The sequence below is a fragment of the Falco cherrug genome, chromosome 5 (genome assembly GCF_023634085.1).
Source record: "Falco cherrug isolate bFalChe1 chromosome 5, bFalChe1.pri, whole genome shotgun sequence".
Taxonomy (NCBI): Eukaryota; Metazoa; Chordata; class Aves; order Falconiformes; family Falconidae; genus Falco; species Falco cherrug.
In genome coordinates, this window is record NC_073701.1 from 32501659 (window position 1) to 32523210 (window position 21552).

At 41.8% G+C, this 21552-nt stretch overlaps 1 protein-coding gene across 2 annotated transcripts; it reads right to left on the reverse strand.

Annotated features, from left to right (window-relative positions):
- Positions 1-249: 249 nt before the first annotated feature.
- On the reverse strand, positions 250-19190 carry BPIFC (BPI fold containing family C). Of its 2 annotated transcripts, none has more exons than XM_027816074.2 (16): positions 18959-19190; positions 15724-15850; positions 15234-15345; positions 14986-15114; positions 13414-13569; positions 12569-12632; positions 11635-11695; positions 10603-10694; positions 8605-8778; positions 7878-7931; positions 6384-6554; positions 5766-5833; positions 4458-4500; positions 3549-3612; positions 2709-2785; positions 250-1209 (listed from the first exon to the last, which is right to left on the reverse strand). In XM_027816074.2, the coding sequence occupies exons 2-16, from the start codon at positions 15827-15829 to the stop codon at positions 1168-1170; spliced, it is 1413 nt and encodes a 470-aa protein (XP_027671875.1). In that variant the 5' UTR covers positions 15830-15850; positions 18959-19190; the 3' UTR covers positions 250-1167. The 2 variants fall into 2 exon arrangements, with proteins under 2 accessions (XP_027671875.1, XP_055567849.1); XM_055711874.1 differs by lacking the exon at positions 18959-19190 and adding an exon at positions 17035-17102.
- Between the last annotated feature and the right edge of the window lie 2362 nt (positions 19191-21552).

A 21552-nucleotide genomic window follows, 5' to 3' on the forward strand; every position in this document is an offset into this window, starting at 1 on the left:
TGGTCAGCTACAGGCAGGCAAAAACTGCCTGTACCCCACCATCAGCTGTGTTGGTGGGAAGCATCTTTTTGCTGCTCAGTGTTGGCTTGAAAAGGGCTCCTCCCTGTTGAGGAGTGGGAGGCGTGGGTATGGCTAGGGGCTGGGTGCCCTGCCAGGTGGATGGGACTTTGCAGAGGGGCGGTTCGGGGCTCAATAGAGCAGCAGAACAGAGCAGGCCATGGCATCCCCACCTTTGTTTCTCCTCTGTTGGTGCCAGCTTGGGAGGCCTGAGCCAGCTTCCCATCCCAATTTGGCCAAAGCACAAGCACATAAGCAGTACAGGACAGCTGTATCACTCTGCAGAACTGTGTTCCAATTTGCATGCTAATGAAGTGTTGAAAAAGAAGAGGGTAGGACAACATATAACAATGAAGTAAGAGGCAAAGTATCTGTAACTATTTCAATTCAGAGAAACATTGACAAAGGTGTTGGAGGGTTAGACTTAAGAAACATTGAAGGAGTTAAACATACTAACCTGGCTAAGCAATGCTCAACAGGGAACACAACAGACACAAGGATTTGAAGAGTCAAAGCGGGAAGAGGGACTATCAGAGACAGTAGTAGTGCCACTTTGTCTCTCTTCCTGAACTGCTTCTGCATCTTTGATAAAAATTAAGAGTTGAGCTAAGGCACTGCAAAAAATTTAGTTCCCATTGTAACTGGGACAGTTCCCAGTTTGACATTGTTCTGGACAGGGCTCGCTTCATACTTAATGCATTGTGTTCAGAAGACCATTACTGTAGAAATAGTTCAGCAGGCATTTGGACAATGTTCTTTTCCTTTTTTTGAGAGACTACCACACCCTTTCTGGAAGTGTATAGACAAGACTAGACTGTATTTCAAGAGAGGCATTAATCTTAAAAGCATTTTTGCATAACTTAAACTCCAGCATAAATAATGTCAAGCATGTGTTGCATGTTCTCCTCTGGGTCTGCTTGTTGCCACCATTGTACAGCTTAACCATTCCATCAGCTTTCTTTACCTCCCGCATCCCCCTTGCCCCCAACCAGGATGACATTGCCCTTGTCAGAGCTCATTACACATCTCAGCAGAACTGGATGGTGTTTAGCTTTCAGAGTCACATTATTGATTTGAAGTTTGTGCTTAACAAATGGTCTCTCTTCTCCTTCAGTGTCTGTAGTGGACATCAGTAGAAATCAACATGTATCCCTGTGGGGAGAAGAACAGTCACTGAAATTCTATGAATTATAAAATGAAGGCATTCTTTTATTTGGTTGGTTTTGCTGTGTGTTTTTGTTTGTTTTTTTTTAATTTTGTCTCAGTCCTGTTTAAGGTCAGAAAAATCTCCTGAGAACAGCTGAGCCTTGGAAGTAACAAGTTTTATTAATCTGTCCTTTAAACTTTGCGAAAAAGCCCTATCTTTTCCTCAGTGCTATCCTTATGTACCATGCTAGCAACAGAAGGGACATCTAAAGATCATACCAGGCTACCCAGGAAAGTTCATTTGAGTCTTGATGCAAGAAGGCAATCGTTACAAGGCGGGATTATTTTTACCTCTTTTGAGCCACCTAAGAATTAGCCATTTAATCTAAACTTGTCCTTAAAGCTTCCCTCATTGTCAGCACATACAGACAAATGAACCTGCAGAGAGCTGCCCATCACAGTCTAATATGATCATCTATGAAAAGGGGGAAGAATGGTCTTTCTTCCTATCGACCAGAGCCAACAGACTGGGACTGGAAGTAGAGACTACAGAACTAGCTTTTAAATAGGAATCCCATTCACATTGATAGGGCACAGCAATTCTGTGTCCTCTCTCATTCCTAGTTACTGATGAGAGACTAGTTAGAGAAAGCAAGGTGGGAAATGGGCCCTACAGAACCATTAAAATCCTGTAACACTGTTGGCAACTAGTGCCACTGAAAGCAGTCTCCAAGCAATTATATTTTTCAGGGACTGCACAGCTGGCTGCTGCCAGGTATATGGGATGAAAGGAAAAATTAAAAACAACCTTTGCATTTTGTTTCCTGAGTTGTGCTTAACCACAACCAAGGATTTGAGACTGTTTCTGCAAAGCTGAAAATAACTGAGAAGTTGGTAAACAAGTTGAGAAATGTAACAGGCTTACTCATTTGCTGAGAGTTTGTCAGCAATGCCCTTGTACTGATTGATTGTCTAGCAACATTCTGTATGTTCCAGCTAAGGGCTAGACTTTGATAATAACCAGGAGGCAAAGAATATTTTGAGAGCTCACTCACTACTTTTGACCACTAGCCTCAGTCATTATCACCAACAGAAAGCAGTCATCCTAGGTGCACAAAATTGAATTCATCTGCCTCTCATATTTCAACTATTCCTTTTAAAATCAGCAGGACTGTGTGGATAGCAATAACTAATTTGATTTGATTGACCAAACTTGAACAAAATGGTAACTGTAAACCTGTTTTCACACTGAATTGCAACTTGCAAGGCTGAGCAAGCTGTGCATTGATCACATCATCAACATTTATTTGGTTCTCACTTTTTCCTCTCAAAGATAGATAGATTTGTTTCTAATAGGATTTTACTATTATTACAGATTTCATTTTCAACCCAGGGCTTTTTACTGCTTTACTAGCTGAAGTCCAGCAAGTTTCTTGTACAAACAGAAGGTGAATAAATGCCTAGCCAAAAAAGATAACCTTTCATAGGAATGTCAAAAATCTCACCTGTGCAATTGTAATGTGAGGTCTCATCAACGTAACATTGGCCAGATTAGGAAGAGGAAATCCTTTTGACAGTTTAGCTTAAGAGACAAACACAATGATTTAGATATGCATTAGAAGGATGATAGGCACAGCTGTTGAAGGGCAGGTGTTTATATGGAGAGATTTCTAGGTCACTTTCAAGAATTAAGCTCTTACTCTTCACAAGCAGCCCTGGGAGGTAGACAATGCTTATTTACCAGTGGGGAAAAAATACAGATGCTTTTCTCTTGGCAGTATTGCAGCCAAACCAAGGAGTTTGGTGTTCAATGTTACATACTTGGTGATTTGTCCCTAGTGACCTGAGGGACTGTTAATACAGCTCTAGCATCATTAGAAACTGCTCCCATTTGTCTCCATTAAGGAAGGTGAAGTTCATCCCAATACAGATGGCTGGCACAAAGCTATGTCTCCCTCTAGGGCCTTAAATAAGCTTTATGGGAGGCAAAAGCTCTGTGCTGGTCTTATAAAGAGGAGTACATTTCACACACAGTGGCCTCAGGCAGGTGTGCAGACTAGAGAGACATGCTTCTCACTGATGCATCAGGGCCACCTTGAGTGAGGCAAAGGCAGATAGACTGCAATTTTTCAAGCTCTTTCAGCCCTTTTTGCAGAACCGTGCCAGTGAGAGGGTGCACTTACACCCCTACAGATCAATCTCCCCCTTCCACTGCTTACTGACTGGTGGTCATTTTCCACTCAAGTTAATGGGAACTGGAAACTTAAGCAGAAAGTCAGTAGAAGTTCCTAGAATCACCCATGCTGCTGGAAGCTTTTAGATGAAGCTTTGAAATACAGCCTTACCATTAGCTGATGGAATTACTTCAGTCTGTAAGATGTAAGACAGGATGTTCTCCAGAAGTGAGATCTGCCACATATAAGAAAGCTGAGTTAGCCATCACTTCCTGACAGCAGTAGAACTGTCATGCCTTAATCCTGGATGGAGTTAGGCTCATGTTCAACTTTCAGCTGTCATTTGGCCCAAGAGTCATAAACTCAAGTGAACTTCAGTTTTTAAGTCTTTGGAACAATGCAGAGGAAGTGACATGCAAAATGTAAATGGCTTTCATCATGCTTGGACATTTTCATTTAAAACAGTCAGTTTCCTTTATTTGTGAGATGATTTATCACCAATAGGAAAGCAGGACCAGAACGGTTTAAATCCTTCCTCCTTAGCTACTCAGAACTGATTGATTATACTCAGAATTAAATGACTCCCTGCGGAGGCAGGGTTTTCCCTTGCAAGGCTACAACCGCACTAATTCAGGCATCTGAGACTCAGTATTTTGGCTCCCATTCCCTACTGTAATTCCAAGCATCTGTGATCAGCACCCACTGCACCTCATGGGCTGCTCTGCCTCGGTCGTGCATGTGATCGCTTTGGCAGCACACTGCTCCATCTGCTGCTACAGTTCAGACTGCTGCTCTGTGTTTCAGTTATGATTCGAGAGATCTCTCTGCTTACCGATGAAATGCAATACAGCAGTCAGGGGAACTACAGAATATCTCTTTTTCAGAGCACTAACTTGCCCCAAAGAATATACTTTTAAGTCCACAGCAAAGAGGTGGCTGCCAGAAGACAGGAAAAGAACCATCCAGGAATGAAGCCAAATGATTTAGAAATACAGATAAAGTTTAGCTGCTTAGCCTTTTGCCTGGATATCACTTATATTCCTGATTTGCATTTCCTATGTGCTTAAACTATGCGCTTACCTCAAAAAAGCCAACATTGGAGTGGGCTAGGGAGAACTGGAGCCTGAAGGAAAGAAGTGAAAGAAGATGAGTCACTAGAAAGGATAAACGGTAATTCTAGTCATGTGCAGTCACTGCTGTAGAGCTTCAGAGCTCCACAAAAAGTTTTTTGAAGCAATTTACCTCACACAATGCATACTGCCTCACAGAGAAAGATATGGCTCTCAGAGCATTGCTGAACATGCATGCAAAAGAATATGCTAGAAGGGCTGTAGCCAGAATGTGAGTGTGCTTCTCCTTGTGCTGTGTTTTGGAAATCCTACTGACAATTGATTTTACCAAGGATGTGCAGGCTCCCAGATATTTTGCAAGGATTTTGGTACATCTGCATAATGCTTTGATGTGAGCCTTACCAAGGTAGGAAGAAAAATTCATTTGTTGTATGGTACTGCTGCTGATGGCTGTCGCCAATGTCTTTGCTTGCAAATTACTTATATATGTACTCAAGTATCCAACATAAGATTTCTGAGTTTCCACAGCATGGGCATCCCAGCTCTCAAGGCAAGCTTCCAGCACACTCCAGATTTTTCTCTTTGAATATAGCTGCAAAAAAATCACTAACAGAACTATCCTCAGTTTCCTAATATCTGTGCCCTGGTGAACTCTGCATATTCTTAACCCTGTAACTGTCTTCCCAAGGGACTTTTATGAAATCAGGGTACCAATTCCCAGCTGTGAGGTCCTGGTATACAGAGCTTCTCTCTTTAACATGTGACATGCTATATGTCTGAATGCCCAGCCCCCTGCTCTCCAGCTTTCTGGCCCTAGGAAGCTGCAGTGCTTCACTTGGGGAAAGTCTGCTATAAGAATATCAGTGTAGGGGAACTGCAGGGGTCCAGGCTCTTTCCTGTGTCATGGACTCCTCTGCACTACTTTAGTGGCACAGGTGGTCTAGAAAGCAGAGTCATCTTGCCAGCTGGGAAGCAATGAGGGAAGCCCTCAGGTGGTTCATGGTCATCTTAACTGGCCTGCACACTTCCTTTACCTAGCTCAGAAGGGAGAGCAGATAAATTCAATGAGACCACTGCCCTGCAGCAATACACAGCTGGTGGGCAGTCCACTAGGGACTGTGGAAGTTGTCACAGACAAGCTTCCTGACACCTCTAAACTGTAGAAGTACAGCCACATAGAGAATTAGAGAATCTAATGGAGATCAATTTATCAGGGAAACACATAGTTATCTGATCACGTGCCTAAACTGTGAATGTTGGGGTTACTAACACTGTTTTCCAAATAGCTGGAAATCCTTTCCATCCCAGGTTGAGTTACCTGTTCAAACATAGCGAGCCCATCAATTTCTGGTCAAATATATTCAGAGCAATGCTGGTGTTGGCTGCCTGCAGAATAAAGAAAACATGGATTACCAGACAAAAACTGAGGACCCTTGCTGTGAATGTCACAAATACATGAAACAGCTTCTGTACATAATTAGGAAGATAAAATTTATGTAGGTACAGCTTTCTCCCTAGCTCATGGGCCATGCAAGGCTGCACACACAGTGAATGCCTGCTTGTCCAAACGGCACTGCAAGCTGAAACATGGGTATTGAGCTTTCAGCAATCAAAATACATTTTCAGGTAAATGAACCAGTTACCAAGGGACATGACTCATGCCTGCAGAACAGGCAGAGTTCTCATTCCAGAGAACAAAACTGGTTGATCAGAGTTATTATATGTTTGGATTTTTGGCCATCTATAGGAAAGTGTTCTTTAACCTATAGGAAATTTCTATGGCAAGTGAGGCCACACAGTCACCACCTGTGACTAAGGGAAATTTTTACATTTAAGTATGAGAAATTCAGCACTTTTTTTGTGCAGAGTTTTAACAGAAGGAAGAAACAAACATATTTAACCCTGAGTTAAACATCACCTTGTTCATTGTACTTACTACGTTCATTGTGAACAATGACTGGGTGGTTGAGTCTGGCAGAACAGCAAACACCTCCATGGAGCCCTGGATATCTACCGTGAAGGAATCCTGCTTTAAGCTGATGACAGGTATTTCAGTAGCCATTAGCTTCAACATCACTGGGTAGGGTGTAACTGAATATTTGGCTACCTGTAAGGTTCCAAGAGAAAAAAAAAACACCAAACCAAACCAAACAGAAAAAGGCTTGCCTTATAGAACAGATTAGAATACTGCATTTTCTTATTCTTAAAGCAATCATTTTGAAGTAGTTCCTTACAACAAGGTTAAGGATAGCTACTAACGTAAGATTCTTTCAATCAAGCAGGAAGTAGAAGTTTTCTGTTCTGATAAATTAACAGTCTTGGCCACAACAGGAGGGCAATGGAAAGTTCCTTCCACTCCAGAAATATGATTTCTTCTATATCACTTTGAGAGAAATTAAATACTTGTTTGTGAACATAGGAAGGAATGGAACATAAGTGTGATGTTTAAGTCACACAACAAGAGAGCTCAGGGGTCATTCACTTTGATTCACCCATTTAATGAGACTGGTTCCTGCTCTGGACTGTCCTGAGAATAGCCTCACTCTGTCCACTGCCTGAAGAGCGAGTAGGCTCACCAAGTTCATTACTTAGAACAGAGGGGAATGAATATTGGCATCAGTGCTCATGGCACTTTATGGAGAAGACCATATGATGACTGCCCTTAGAATAGTCTTAATATTTCTGAGGAAGGAACTTAATATAGTCCAGGAAGCAAACAAGGATGTGAAGTTCTTCAAACCATGAATCTGATTTCATCCAACCTCAGTACTCTTGGCCTAGGGTCTTTTATGCTCATTTTTGGTTTCCCACTTGGTCAAAGGCGGCTGGTGGAAGCCATGCACACTCATATTCTCTGTTCAGTTATATTATCTCCTCCACCTGAAACAAATGGATATCCTGTGCATCTGCCTCGTCTGTTCCATAGATGTAATGTTTCCCGCCCATCTATTAGCTTGGTTTCCTGCACATGGCCACTATTGTCCCTTCCCAGGTCTTTACTGGATTCCATTCTGCTAGTCAGTCACAGGCTAGTAAGGCAGACAATTATGCAGGTTTAGGCAGGAGAAAGGTGTTATTTCTGAGCTGAGGCCCTCAGAAGTCTCTCGAAGCAGGACTCATGACTGGAAGATTTTTCCTGCCTAGAGCTGGTTTTAGCTGGGAACAGCAGCAGCTTGGGCACAGTGCCCACAGTAAAGATTGATGTGCAAGATCAGGAGCCAAGTTTGGTAACAGTGCAAGTCATCCAACTCATTGTGGGGCGGGAGGTGACAATGCCCATCTGCTCTACTGTTAATCGGAATACATGTCCCCGCTTCTCCAGCACAGGAGCCCTGCTGGCCCTACAAGACTGTGGGATACACCAGCACTGAGGTGTCTGACACCCACACCAGGTGGTTTCCTAAGAGCCTGTAGAAATAATGTTACTCACCTCAGGGATGATACTGCCAAATATCTCTGTGCTTATATTAAAATAGCTGCAAGTCTGGAGGAAGAAAAAAAACAATTATTTTTTTTACCAGATTTGACCTTTATGGTCAGCTTTTCTCTAAATGCATTGATTTTTATACCTCTCAAATATTCTTGAGGGACTTAGTATACTTAAAGCTGATTCCCAAAAATATATATGCCAAAATACTACCTAAGAAAGCAAGTGCTTAATATCATTATAGTTTGGGCCGTAATCTATAGGTTTTGGGACTTGCTGAACCTCCTGGAGACAGGCTAGCCAAGTCTGCCACCCTCCAAGCCACAGCCACCGTGCTTTGACATGTGCTTTGCTTCCATGGCCCCTGTAGTACTTTCAGTCTATGAAGATCCCTCAGAAAAGAGCTACTGAGGCTGCTAAATTCCCCAGACTAGATCCTTTGTCCAGGTCAGAGGAGTCTATGCCTCAGGTCTACAAAAACCTTTGTAGCAAGTTGCCAGCATTTGGAACCTTGCTCAGTGGAACTTGGCACCCCTGGCTGTAGCCTGAAGCAGCTATATATAGCCTAAGTGAAAAAGTATAAGAACACTCTAGTATTTATGATCTACTGTCTCAGGACTTTGCAGGCCAATTAGCAGCTTTATACAGCCCACAGACTGACAACTGGCAGGTCAAAGCCCCATCTTGGATGACCTGAGCCACTCTGACCCCATTCCTGTGTCCTACTCACCTCCTCTGCAATGGTGATGTTGAATGCCCCTGCGGTATAGTAAGCAAATGAAGAGGTCTGAAAGAAATACTCTGAGAAGGCAAGGTAGAGCATGGAGTTGTTTTGGTCTGGGATAGCAAAGGGTACTGCCACATAGGGAAGGCCAGTATAGTTTCCAGCTGGGTAGACTGTGCCCTAAACATTATTGTTAGAGATAAAAAAAAAAAAAGAGTCAAAATACAACTAACATGACTGCAAACAATTAATGCTACTTTCCTTTACCTTGCTTAGACTACTCATTTGGTATATAAATGAGTACATAGGCTTTGTAGCACACCCTGAAGACTTGGTGCTTTCAAGCAGATAGTGAAGACAAGTTCCAGAGATTGGAGACATTTATAGATGACACATGAGAACTGTCTTTTGAGATGCCGATCACCTACTGAAGACAGTCTAACACCTCAGAAAGAGCTTCTAAGTTAAGGATCTACATATTCTTTGAAGACCATAAGACTAAGGGTCCTCATTGAAGAGCCTTACTTTCTCCTTTCCCCATCCCTAGGAATTTAAATCTGAGAACTGCTGCTTAAGACCTATCCAATGATCTCAATTACAAAATGGATCTCTAAAACCAGAGGTGTTTCTAGGTCAAAATCAGCACCTTATTCTACCCAGAAACAAGTTGGTAACTTGTGCAGAACAAAAGGATGCCTATGAAAGGGAAGTTATGTTAGACAATGTTAAAAAACACTTATGTTGTCTTTTGTGCTCCCATTATATTAGCAAAGACTTGCAGATCAAGTATTTCCAAATGCATCCAGATTAAACAAGAAAGGCAAAACTGATTCAAAGTGATAAAAGTACTTAGAGGTTAAGATTTTTTATATCCCTTTTATTAGTTCCCCCTTTCTCTTTCATCTCAAATGTGTTCTGTGTGTCTGTTTTCTCAATCCCTCCCCATCTATCTCAATTTCTGGTTGCCTTTTAAAGGCTATTAAAACACCTGAAGTGCTGAGTCATGCTGATGACCTCCCTGTTCAAGCCTCCCTTGCTGGATTCGCCACTCACTTGCTTTGTATCTTTCTCCCATGTTGCATCTTATGTGGGAGGGTAGCTCTTGTAATCAGCCATAACATTACGTCTTTAGTCTACCTCCAGTCCCTGCTTAAAGTCTAGTTGCTACAATACCCAGAAAAGCTTGACAGAAGCTGCAGAGCTGGTGTGCCATGACCAGTGACAGATACTAGCTTTTTGTTCCCACCTCTCTTATTTCTCTGCTGTCTCTTTTTAATATTTAATCTATAAGATCTTTGTGACAAGACTGTCTTTTCATTCTGCCTTCGCAAAGCACCTAGTGTAAGGCATATTAAACTTAATTAAGGATCTTAGATAATATGATGATAACTATACTCAACCTTGCACAGAATGACAAAGCATTTCAGCATTAGGAACTAGTCTGATTTTAGTTTCAATACTTAAGGACATTTTTCCCTTTATTTGAAAGACACTTTCAGGTCTTCAAACTCCTTGGGCTCCCATGCTTTTTCAAAGGTCTTCTGTCTTACCATTCAAGGTGCTGGAGGCTTAGTTCTTCCTCCTATAACCTTGCTCTTTCTTTTCCTCTCTTATCTGACAGCAGATGCATCTAGTTAGTGCAATGTGTAGAAATATTCCTGTAACTGACTGAAAGTTCAAGATATTCATCAACAGGAAGAGAAATGGTGTCAAATACCATTTTCTCTCCTTTCCCATTCTCTTTTTTTCCTTCTAACTTGCTTGGTCAACTTGTACTGCTCTCTTTTATATAACCAACTCAGCAGCAATTAACACAAAAGGATGTGGCTTTTAAATAATTTTACAACAGGATTGTTAAAATGTATTAGAATAACAAATGCAACAATGCTTTGAAATGTCTTCTCAGATACTAATTCTGAACAGCAATCATGCTCATCCTAGGAAGTGGATCATACAATAATAAAAGCCACAGCAATCTTGGCAAGTAGCACTACAGGTAATTACCTGCAAGTCCAGGTCAATGAACGGTTGGAATACTGCTGGCAAGCTGTTTAAGGAGTAGTCTATTTCGGCCAAATCATCAATTGGCATTAGGACTGTAAGGGTGGTAGATAAAGCAAATACCCAATATTACAAAAAGCACAGAAAGAATTTTATGTTTACTTAAAAATAAGTCAGTTTCTGAAGGAGAATGACACAAGTTGTTCCAAAGAGTAGGGAAAACCACAACCAAGGACCTCCTAACATGCATTCTGACCTAAGGCTTAATGCTTCTGCTGGCACCTTCTTTAAAGTACTTCCTTTAGTTTGTCTAATACTTTCTCATTTTAGAAAAGTAAATTTGGTCTTAAAAAAATAAAAAAAAATGGCCATACCAGTGCTTCAGGACATAAGGAAGCACTGGGTTTTCTTGTCAAGCATTTCTGAGAGCATACAGAGTACCTCTAACTTGCCAACACTTTCCTAGAAAGGTGGGTCCCCGATCTGCTTAGGTACTTTGTTTTGCACATGGTATCTGCCCAACACCATGTCTTAAAGAGCTGTAAGTGTAACCCAAAATGGTTAGTGAGAAGTGTGGGTGGTTTTTTTTGTTTTTGTCTTTTTTTACAAAGGAGCTTTTCATTTTGCCTTTGGCAAATCTGATAAATAGGCAAGCAAAACTTAAATTTGCAGGCAGGCTAGGGGAGCAGGCATCAGCTTGTAAAGTGCTATGCATGCAGGAGGACTTGGAGCATGGAAGGGAACAGAAAACTGCCTTAATATCAGTGCTGTGTGGCTTTTCTGACAACAGAAGTGCACACTGCAACATTTGCATATTGAGAATTGCTCCCAAGTCCTTGGCTCCTCAGAAATACAGTTTTCTTGTCCAGGTAGCCTTCCCTTTATTTAACTGTGGTCCTTTAAGTGAGAGAACAGACAGATCAGAGGGTCTGGTACCACCACTGGAGGCTTTGCTGACCAGCTGCTAAGCAAGTTGCAGGATTTCAGTGAACAGGAGAGGGAAAGCAAAAGGAAAAGATATCACCAGTGACTCACCATTTAGCAATCTGATGTCTTCATCTATCAGCTGGATCCCAGATCTGATGTTGGGACATGACTATATAGAAGCACACTCAAGTTATGGCCCGATTAGTGTGGACCTGGAAGCACCTCTTACCTGTGTGCTAGCAAATCTTTCTGCTGATGTTACACACTTTACAGTATTTTTTTGTCAAAAACCTAAACTAGCTTTTCTTCAGCTAACTTGTTACCCAAGGTTTCTGCCTGGCGCAACATAAGCATGTCCTATGTCAGAGCTGCCTTTAGGGAACAAAGTGAGAAGTTGCCCGATGGGGATGGCAAAACCACAGCCTTAAGGAGCACAAGGAAACAGAAAACTCGTGATGAATGGGATGTATCCCTCTCCTCTATAAAGATGACTGTCTTAGATGAAAGACCTAACTTTTGAATGGCTCTAACTGAATAAAACCAGTCCCACCCAAGTACACTGGGAAGGACAACCCTGTCCTGGGGCAGAATCGCAGTCATCTCAAGCTTTATCTCCTCTCAGAGGCCTCAGGCAGGTTGTCATCAGAACTACCTCCGATATGAAGTTTAAATATGTCATACTATCAGGTGATATACAACCACCTCTCTGTGCATCACCCAATATGTTTTGTCTGCTGAGTATAAAAATTACTCAAAACCCAATATGCCTGTAGGTACACAGACAGAGACTTATTCTTCATCGGAATAGGAAAATAACTACATTTTCCAGCCCTACTGCTGCCTTGGTTGAACCTAGAATATCTTGGCCATGAAGTTGGCACTTTATCTGGAAGCATTTCTGGCTGGTGAAATGGTGACCATGCTGATCAGACCAGAATAGGAATGTATTATTTTTTTAGTTCTTCCTTTGCCAAGTTCACAGCACTGACTTGTGAAAGTCATACTCCTTAAACCCCTCTCCCACACAATGTTAAAGGCTTACGTTTGTGACCAAGCTCTTGTGAATAGGTTTCTTCAGATACTTGATAAAGAAGTTACGCAGGAAGCTAGAGGAAAGGAAAAAAGCAATTAATGGGTCAAGTACTGCAGTCGTTAACTGGAAGTCATATCTCTGCAAAACATGGATTTAATGGCATCTGAGTTTGATATTCTAGTACACAGGGGAGCTTTCTGAAATGTAGCAGCTATCAGAGAGCCACCATTTAAAAGGAGATAACTTCACTGCTAGGCATCTCAGGAATTAGCCTGGATAGATTAATCTTTATGAATAAGGAAATCTTCATATTACCACCATCATGTATGTACAAACACAGAATCAACAAGTAGTCTCTGCACTAGGAACTTCCAATACAAGTAAAAACAAAAACCCAAACCCAAAACCAGGTGACAAGAGTGGTATTCAGACAGTGAGAACACAAGAAACAATGAAATAATGTTGCATGGAGTTGTAACCAGAAGCGCACAGACAGCAGTCTGGTTCTGTTCAGTTTTGATAGCACTGTGACTAGGAGTACCTAAGCATAGTACAACCAGGTAACTTCTACCCAGAGCTGAAGATTAGAGCAGTGTTTAGAAAGAAGTGGGCACTGAAGAAGCACAAGGGCTTGTTTGATGCTGTCTCTATCCTCTAGTCATGCAACATTGTGCACAGATACAAGGACAATTGCCATTTTTAGCCATTTTAACACTGGATTAGGGCCCTGATTCTCTGTCATGGTGCCTATAGATGCCTAAAAGTAATTCTGCGTGCCCTATTTTGTGAAGCTGTCTGTGCTGTGTATTGACAGTTACTTTCTCCTAGAGTACATACAGATCTCTTCCACTTACCCACTTTTCCCATTCAGCTTGATGTCTATATCACCAGAAGTTGTCCGGCAGCTGCTAAGTGATATTGATGTATGACCTGTATTATCCAGGGGTGTTGAAAAGATTGCAGTAACAAACACCTTTGAAATATATACTGTGCTTCTTCCACTGTCTTTGCTGCATAAAGCAAAAATTAAATAATTTTAAAAAGCTATTTTTAATGAGCTTTCAAGACTCATTAATTCTTAAAGGACTCTTTTCTGTCCACCAAAGATGAAGTTGTTTATCTGGGTACTTTTTATTGCATTGCTCATAACTAGAAGAGATTCTAATACATCTGCAAATTGAATATCCTATGCAAATTCCCAGCCAGGAGTTTTGAAAAATGATGTATTTGGGAAAGCAGATAATTCACTGATGTAAACTATTTTGTTCTACCTCCCAAACCTGCACCCACAGCAGAGGGAACAGGCATATGCTTGATATAAGATAGGGCAAGAGAGCTGTATTGGGATCTATCCTATTGATATTGAGGAAGGTTGACCCATGTCAGGGCCTGGAGTGCCCCAATGGGCTCTGTGTCCTCTTCCCCACCCCTCTCAGGGCTTTGGCAGCCCATGCTGAAGGCCAGCTCCAATACAGTGAGACTGCATTATTTTGGATCAAGTTTTTCATAGCTTGGTTGTGAGACAGCTGTGAAAAGCCTCATTGGGGCTTCTCTGACCTCGGTTTATGAGCTGCATTGGAGCCAAGGTCTTTGGTTGAGCTGTGTTGTAGGTAGACCTGTGCATGACCTTGTACTTTGTTAATCCTGATGGTGCTTTGCTGGTCTGACTCCCTGGCTTCACCCAAGACCTGCCTCTTCACTTATGGGATGACCTGGCGATCTAGACCGGTGGCTGTTCCTGGTCACTGCCACTAACATGCACTGCTCGCCTGTCTTGAGTACTTACCAGTGGGGGCACTGCCCCTCCGACTATGCCACCACCCTCAGGTTCAGGGTCCCCTCCCCTTGCAAGCAGCCAGCCCTGCCATCTCTGACAGCAGAAGCCCAGAAGTACATATTGGAGACTGCTGTAGTTCAGTCAATATAGGTCGTGTGAGTTGTGGGAAGAGGAGAGGGATTTCTTTCCTCTGAAACAGCCTGCAACTAGGAAGCTGTGGATACTGCTCTACAGATATTACTATTTGCTTCTCCATCTTCCATCAGCTTTTGGACTGTCTCTTGGAGACATAGCACAGGATTTCTAACAGTGTAGCTGCACTGGAAGGGTTTATTATACTGGACTGTGATCTAGCACACTACAGTTTTTCTAAATGTGTCATTAGCTGGCAGGCAAGACAGAGCATCAGTCCTTTGCTATTTGCAGAGATGCATCTCAGCCATGGACTCTTTATCAGTGCTCATGTCTGAGGGGGCAGGGGCTGTCTCCCACCTGCAGACCTGTTCAGAAAGACCAGTCTGTACTCCTGGGTTACTGCTGCTGTTAAAGAGCATCTTTGCCATGAAGAGGTCACAAAAACTAAACTTTGCATTTTTATCTTTATATTCTCCATCAAGATAGATCCCAGGACACATGAAGCTGTACGTACAACATCCAAGTCCTTATGTTCCAGTTCATATCAATGGTTAGAGAAGCATTTCCAATCACCAGTTTTATCCCAGTGCCAGGTAAGAGGGAGATGGAAGCACTGGGGAATTCAACAGCGGTGACTTGTATTCTAGAGTATGCAGAAGGTAAGGGAGAGAAAAGAGAAGGTTTATTTCATCAGTCAGGATGAACATAAAACAAGATTCAAGTTTCAGTTGAGCACAAGTTGCCCCCAGAGAAAATACTTACCTTGAGATGTTGTATTTGACATTACCAAGCCCAAATTTCTCATAGCCACTCAAGTCGGGGAAATGGTCCTTCTCCATATTCTGCTTCAGGATTTCCAGCCCAACCTCCTTGGCTACAGGAAAAGTATGATCAGTTGTTGCCTTTGGTACTGTGTGGGAGTTCAGTTATGTGCTTCTGGCTTAGGAGATGGGACAGAGAGTCAGATAAGAGAGGATATCTCATCTGAGACCCAGCAGTGCCATTTCAGATCTTACTCCTAGTTGTGGCAAGAGTTGAACTTACTGACTTAATATCTGAAATTAAATGAACCTTGATATGATGTACAATGCTGCCAGGCAGCTTACTGTATCCAAGTACTGTGCTTTTAAACTTTCCTTTTCTTTATAGCCTGTGATAAGGTCACATCTTCCCCCTGCCCTCACTTCCCTATGTCTGTCATATCAGGATTCAATGCAATACCACCAGCAGCTCCTAAAAACATGACACATACCATATTCCAGCCCCTTCTGGGTGATCCTCACTTTGAGTCCAGGGCTGGCATTGAGTTGCCCACTGAGCAAACTTAAGAGAAGGAGAAAACAGCAAATCTTCACCATCTTCCTCACGTTTTATGGAACCTGTTAATAAATATTTTAAGTTATAGTAGACATTCATGCTATGTCATATGGTGGCTGTAGTCCCTTTCCCCTTCCCAGGGCAAGCTGTTCTGACACCACCTTTCCTTCTAGAAAGGAGAAAGAAGAAAGCCCAGCAACTATGGAAGAGAGGACCTGTTCTGCACAGACTTACAGAACTAGAGCTCCTCAGGGTAAAGGAGGACAAGTCAGCCTATTCACTATCATAGGAAGTGGAGAAAGTGCTTGGGATAAGTCTACATGGACAAACCCTGTTGAAAAGGAAGAGGCATTGAATTTTTAGGCTATAATTTTATCTTTTCCCCCTCTAGCTAGTGATTTTTTTCCCCCAAAAAATATGTGGACCTTCCAGTGCCTCTTGGCGATTTAACAGACAACATTGGGTCTTAGTATTTAGAAAACCTGATCAGCTCAGTTATAGACAGATATCCCCACTGCAGGAGCCACTTATTAATATCTCAGCCACAACTCTGGGAAGACCCTTGTGTTCCCTCTTGACAGTCAAGAAAAGAAGATTATTTTGTGCCAAATTACAATGTTCTTGTTTCCCCTAGGCTGCATGCTAATAAATGCATTAAGTTTTATCCAGGAACTCTCCTCACAAATATCATGGTTCAATGGATGTTTATTTTTGCTTTCTTAATTCCCATTAAACAACTTTTTGCCCGTGATAGGAAGATAAGCACTTCCCACAGGGCAATTTGTTTTAAGACAGATTGACTTTACCCCTCTCCACCATAAAGATGACTTTTAGGTTAGAGACCTAATTTTTGAATGGCTCCAAATGAAACCAGTCCCACCCAAGGATATTAGGGAAGGACAACCTTCTGTGAACGACAGATTATTTTTTTCATTCTGGATATTAAGGCACTGTCCTCAGCTGTGAGTGTCCCCTAAAATTTTCTGGGAGATGATAAAAGAGCAGATTCCCCTGCTGATGAGCCCAAACAAGTTAAGGGAAACAAGAGATTAGAAATAATATATAAGTTATTAGTAAAGGTACTTACATGGCCTTTATTAATTTGTTCTTATTAAATACTTTGAACATTTAAGTCCCTATCTATGAATGGGGAACCAGGCTATAGCATGCTTTAGATGAGGCTGGAAATCTCAGGTGCGTTTAAGTGAAGAAATATGGACACAAAGAAATGGTGTGGGAAATATACCTGGACTGTGACTTTTTAAAGATGTCTACAACAGTGTTAGAAGCTAAGTCATGGCATTCAACCCTATTAAAAAAACAGTGGTGATGTGACCAAAATAACAGAGAGAGAGATGGATTTGTTTTCAAGCATTTTCCTTCTTCCCTGCAAGACACTAAAAAGGATCTTTTGGATGCCTGGAATAAGACATCCCACTTTCCTGGCAGATTTGCTTCCAGAACGTCAGCTACCAAAACAAGAAAACAAACCAACAGGAGAAAAAATACCCACCACCATCAAATTACAATATAAAAAAACCACAAAAATAAACCACCACCAAACATTTGAGGAAAACTAATTTGCCTGGCAGCAGAACAAGAGTGCTAAGTAGAAAACTTTCTGTGAAATAGAAAAAAAACCAAACCAAACCAACAAAAAAACGCCAAACAATAAAAACCATTTCAGGAAAGATGGGGGTTTAAAATAGATTTGCTCGTCTTCCTCCTAAAATTCAATGTCTACCTCTGAGGTTAGCCAAGGTAGGTAAGCTGAACTTATACCAGTTACATATATTAGTTGCCAGTGATGACTAATCACGGTATGGTTTTGGGGTGATCCTTCAGGTAATGAGGGAGCTCCCACACCTCCTCTTGGTCATTCTTCACAAAGAGAACTTGCTCCTAAAGACAGATACCTTTTGAAAGACACCCATCTTCTGTAAGATGCTAGTAAGTAACTTGTCAATAACCCGAAACAACTTACATCCTGACAGTAAATTCTGCTATTGGCAGCTTCTCTGTAATACTGCAAGACTTGTCACTCCCTTTGACAGCATGAAAAAAACCCAACAGCATGCATACCCACCCCACAAAAAAACCCAGAAACTAACCTCAAAAACCAAGCAGAAACTCACAATCAAGAAAATATATGTGTGGCAACCACTGGTTATGACTAACTAGCTAACCCACGATAATGCCCCACAGTTTCCCCTGCATTTGGTGGGCTATGCAGTGGATGATCACTTGGCTCTCCCCACCTTCTCATGCATATCACACAGTAGTTCTTGGTGGCACTACAGGATTTGCCACAGGGTTGGTGAATGAGTGAAGCAAATGCCCGTCCCAGGGGCTTCTGCGACTGTATCTAAACTGAGATGGAGCTATGCTGTGTGAACCAAAGGCAGCACGTAGCCTGACAGTCAGAAGCAGTTGCTGCCAGCAGGGTCTCCCAGGGAGAGTGGGAGAAGGCACCTTGATGGAGAATTTTAAAATCAAACTGAACAAAAATCAGAGAATGGTTTTGCTTTTTCCTTAGAGCTGTGAGCAGTCCTCTGCTATCTGTTGTTGACAGTATGAATTGCAAAGAGGACACATTGTTATGGTTGTCCTTATTTCCAGCTGCTACACTGCATAATGGACAGCTGCAAATACATGGGAGTGTTTTTTCTAACATTGTTTTCATGTAATAAGTTTTAGTTTCCACAGGGCTGCTGCAGAGCTGAGATGAAACCATCTGTAAGCAGAAAATTGTCTCTCTCCTAATACCTGAAAAATTACTGTGATGCTACTGAATCATTCACTAGCTGTTTCATTATTGAAGATAATAATATACCTCAAACCTCTAAAATATTTTGAGTCATGTCCACAATGTAAGCAAACTGCAAAATTATGAGATAACATTGAACTAAATTTTGCATAACAGTTTCAAATACTCCCACAGAACACTTCTGCCTTTTAAAACAGCTAGTATTTTCTTTTAACTGACAGAAATTGAGAGGTGAAAAAACTCACCACTTCACATGTAGAACAAAAGCAAAGTACTGGAAGGAAACATATCTTTGACACAGGCATAGTTCTCATAACTTAAAACCTCAAAATTTAACCAGATTTAGCTACATATTTCTTTTCCCAACAAAGCTGTTCCACAACAAAAAGTAATCATGACATACCTCTCCTCCAAAGGCTGAAGAGAAGACCCTTGCTGTACCAGACCACAGGGCTGAGGATGCTGCCAGAAGAACCCTCTGCAACCACAGCCCTGTCTTTTAAAGGAAAGAGCTTGAGGAGAGCCAATTGCTGCCATCTTCAGCTGTATCATGGAGGGAGTGGCCTCTCTGGTAATCATGTCCCAAACTATTTTGGGTGTCCCAGGTTAAGTCTATCACTCTAACTTCATTTAGGAGCTAAGCAGAGGGCAGTGTAACTGCTGGGTGAGGGTGCTCAGGCACCAGGATGCTGAGCTTGGGGTGGTGTGTTGCTTTTGTGGCATACTGTTTTGGCACTGACTTTTCAGGTGGGCCTGAGAGGGAGCCCTACTGGAGACTCTATTCCGGTAGTTCCACAGGATTGATACCCATAGCCAGGTCTGTACTGTGAAAGAAATAAATGAATGTGCCACTGCTAGGAAGAACAGAGGGCAAACAACTGTCTAGGCTCATCTGTTCTGAAATTGCTCAGGATAGAGACAACCATAAATTATATAGTACTTATATTATAGTATACAAATATATACACTATAGTGTATTGTGTATGGTGCAAATACATAGTATCAAGTCCTTGCAGTCAATATTTTCTATTTCTTCTGCTTCCTTACCCGGTTAACCAGTACTTCAGCTAACCAGTACTAATTGGCTTGTCAGGGAGGCTTGATTTAATCAATTAGCTTACATGTAAACCAAGCAAATTCCCTCAGGCAGGGAGCACTTTGGACAATCTGAATCACTTTATTGTGCAATCCATGAATAGAAAAGGGTAGACACTTGTCCATGAGTCAACAAATACTTCACAGATTTAACATTCACTGCAGGGAGTCACACGCATAATAATTTCATTATTTATATATCTGGCAACTGAGGATGAATAACTCCCACCCTCAGTTACATAAACCTCTCCTTTAAATTTTTTGGCACAAGTTCTGCCGTTCCTTCAAACCTTCAAAGCAAGGGAAGAGCTCCACTGTTTCCATCTACATAGATCTCCAAGATGTACAAACAACTAAATTGTCTGAAAACTATCTCAGCTTATCCTCATCATACCCTTTTAACATTTTATGGCTCTTCTAATGGACTACCACCCAGCTTAGGAAAAACTTTCATCAAAAGTTAACAAAGACACACTAAGGCTTCCAGAACAGTTTCATCATTTCTTTCTACAAATATAGCAATAAATGTCAAATAACTGCTTACAGACAAATTCAGATAGCACAAGTATGCTATAGTTTCTACATGCAAACTTTTCACATTTCAAGGTGTTTCAAAGAGCCTCTAAAAGGAATGTTTTATTTCAATTTTCTCTGTTGAGCCACCAAGCATTTTCTTCAATCTATATGCTAAAGGGGATATAGACTGCGAACCTTTTTACCCAATACACAAGAAAGCCAGTGAGCTTATCAGTATGGCAGTCAGTGGAGACTTGTTGTTTCGTCTCTGCAGATCACTTTGGCTTTGCATGAGGCCAGTTGTTGCCTCTGGCTCCAGCGGTCCCTTTTCCCTGCCTCCCCAATTCCCCCCTTTCTCCAAGCACTCTAGTCTGCAGCACGCTGATGGATATGCGTCATTCCCATTGTTCTGTCAAATGGGAAGCAATACCAGATCAAAAATGGCACACTGCCAGCGGGTTAGTATAGGAAGGTACAGGGGAACTGTGGTGTACAGAGCATCCTCTTTAGTCCCTGGAGAAACTACTACTTTATCACTTTATGAACAACAGCCAGAGGACTAGACCTTAAGGGGCAGTGTTGTGCTAAGCCATGATTCGGGTCTGAAAAGGCCCATTGAGCTGTGGCACTCGGTCAGTTCTGGAGTACATGTCCCATTGGAAGACAGAAAAGATAGGCACCAGGGCTTTAGTTTTCTTTTCCCCCTATATCTCATGAATTCTCCCCCAAATAGGCAGAAGAAAGTGCTTGAAGTGTTATCAGTGAGGGACACCAATATAAAAATCTCAATTTCTTTGAGGTTTTCTTCCATTCTTTTTCTAGTCACTCTTCACCTACCACAGAATACAATGCATTGGAAGTCCTGCTGTGATTTACTGCTGTTTGGTTTCAGGATGCTTTTTTTAGTAACAAAATGTAGCAGCCAGCTAGATAAATAAACCGATTCAGCTAAAAGTCAGATGCAAGCCACATTTCTGTCCCAAGTTGGAACCGAACTTTCTTTCTATAGAGTGACATTTGTAGACTAGTTTTCCTTTCCGTACACCTTTAATATCTCCTAGTTGATGTCACTGGTGACACTGACATTAGACAAAAGAAAGCTTCCAGCTCCATTTTACAAATATGACAGGTACAAAGTTATTTGGAGATTGAAACCTTCAAGAGCTGCAGCTTCTCACAAACAATGAAGAACTGCTGGATGACGTAAAGGCTAAGAGCAGCCTTGGCTGCAGTGAGCAAGAGGCTGTGGGGTTTCAGATCCTGGGAGGAGTGAGCAAGACAAAGAACAGTATTACAGCCATAGGCTTCAGATGAGCAGATTTCAGGGCCCTGCTTGGCAGGATCTGTGGGAAATGGCCCTGGAGAGCAGAGGTCTAGAAGAGCTGG

What these genes read in the sequence shown, in the direction of transcription:
- BPIFC (XM_027816074.2), bottom strand. Translation starts at nt 15,829, where the DNA reads ATGGTGAAGATTTGCTGTTTTCTCCTTCTCTTAAGTTTGCTCAGTGGG. An exon ending in CATTGTTCACAATGAACGTA is followed by an intron (nt 5,834 to 6,383) that starts GTAAGTACAATG and finishes TTTATTCTGCAG; the next exon opens with GCAGCCAACACCAGCATTGC. An exon ending in GGCTCGCTATGTTTGAACAG is followed by an intron (nt 4,501 to 5,765) that starts GTAACTCAACCT and finishes TCTTTCCTTCAG; the next exon opens with GCTCCAGTTCTCCCTAGCCC.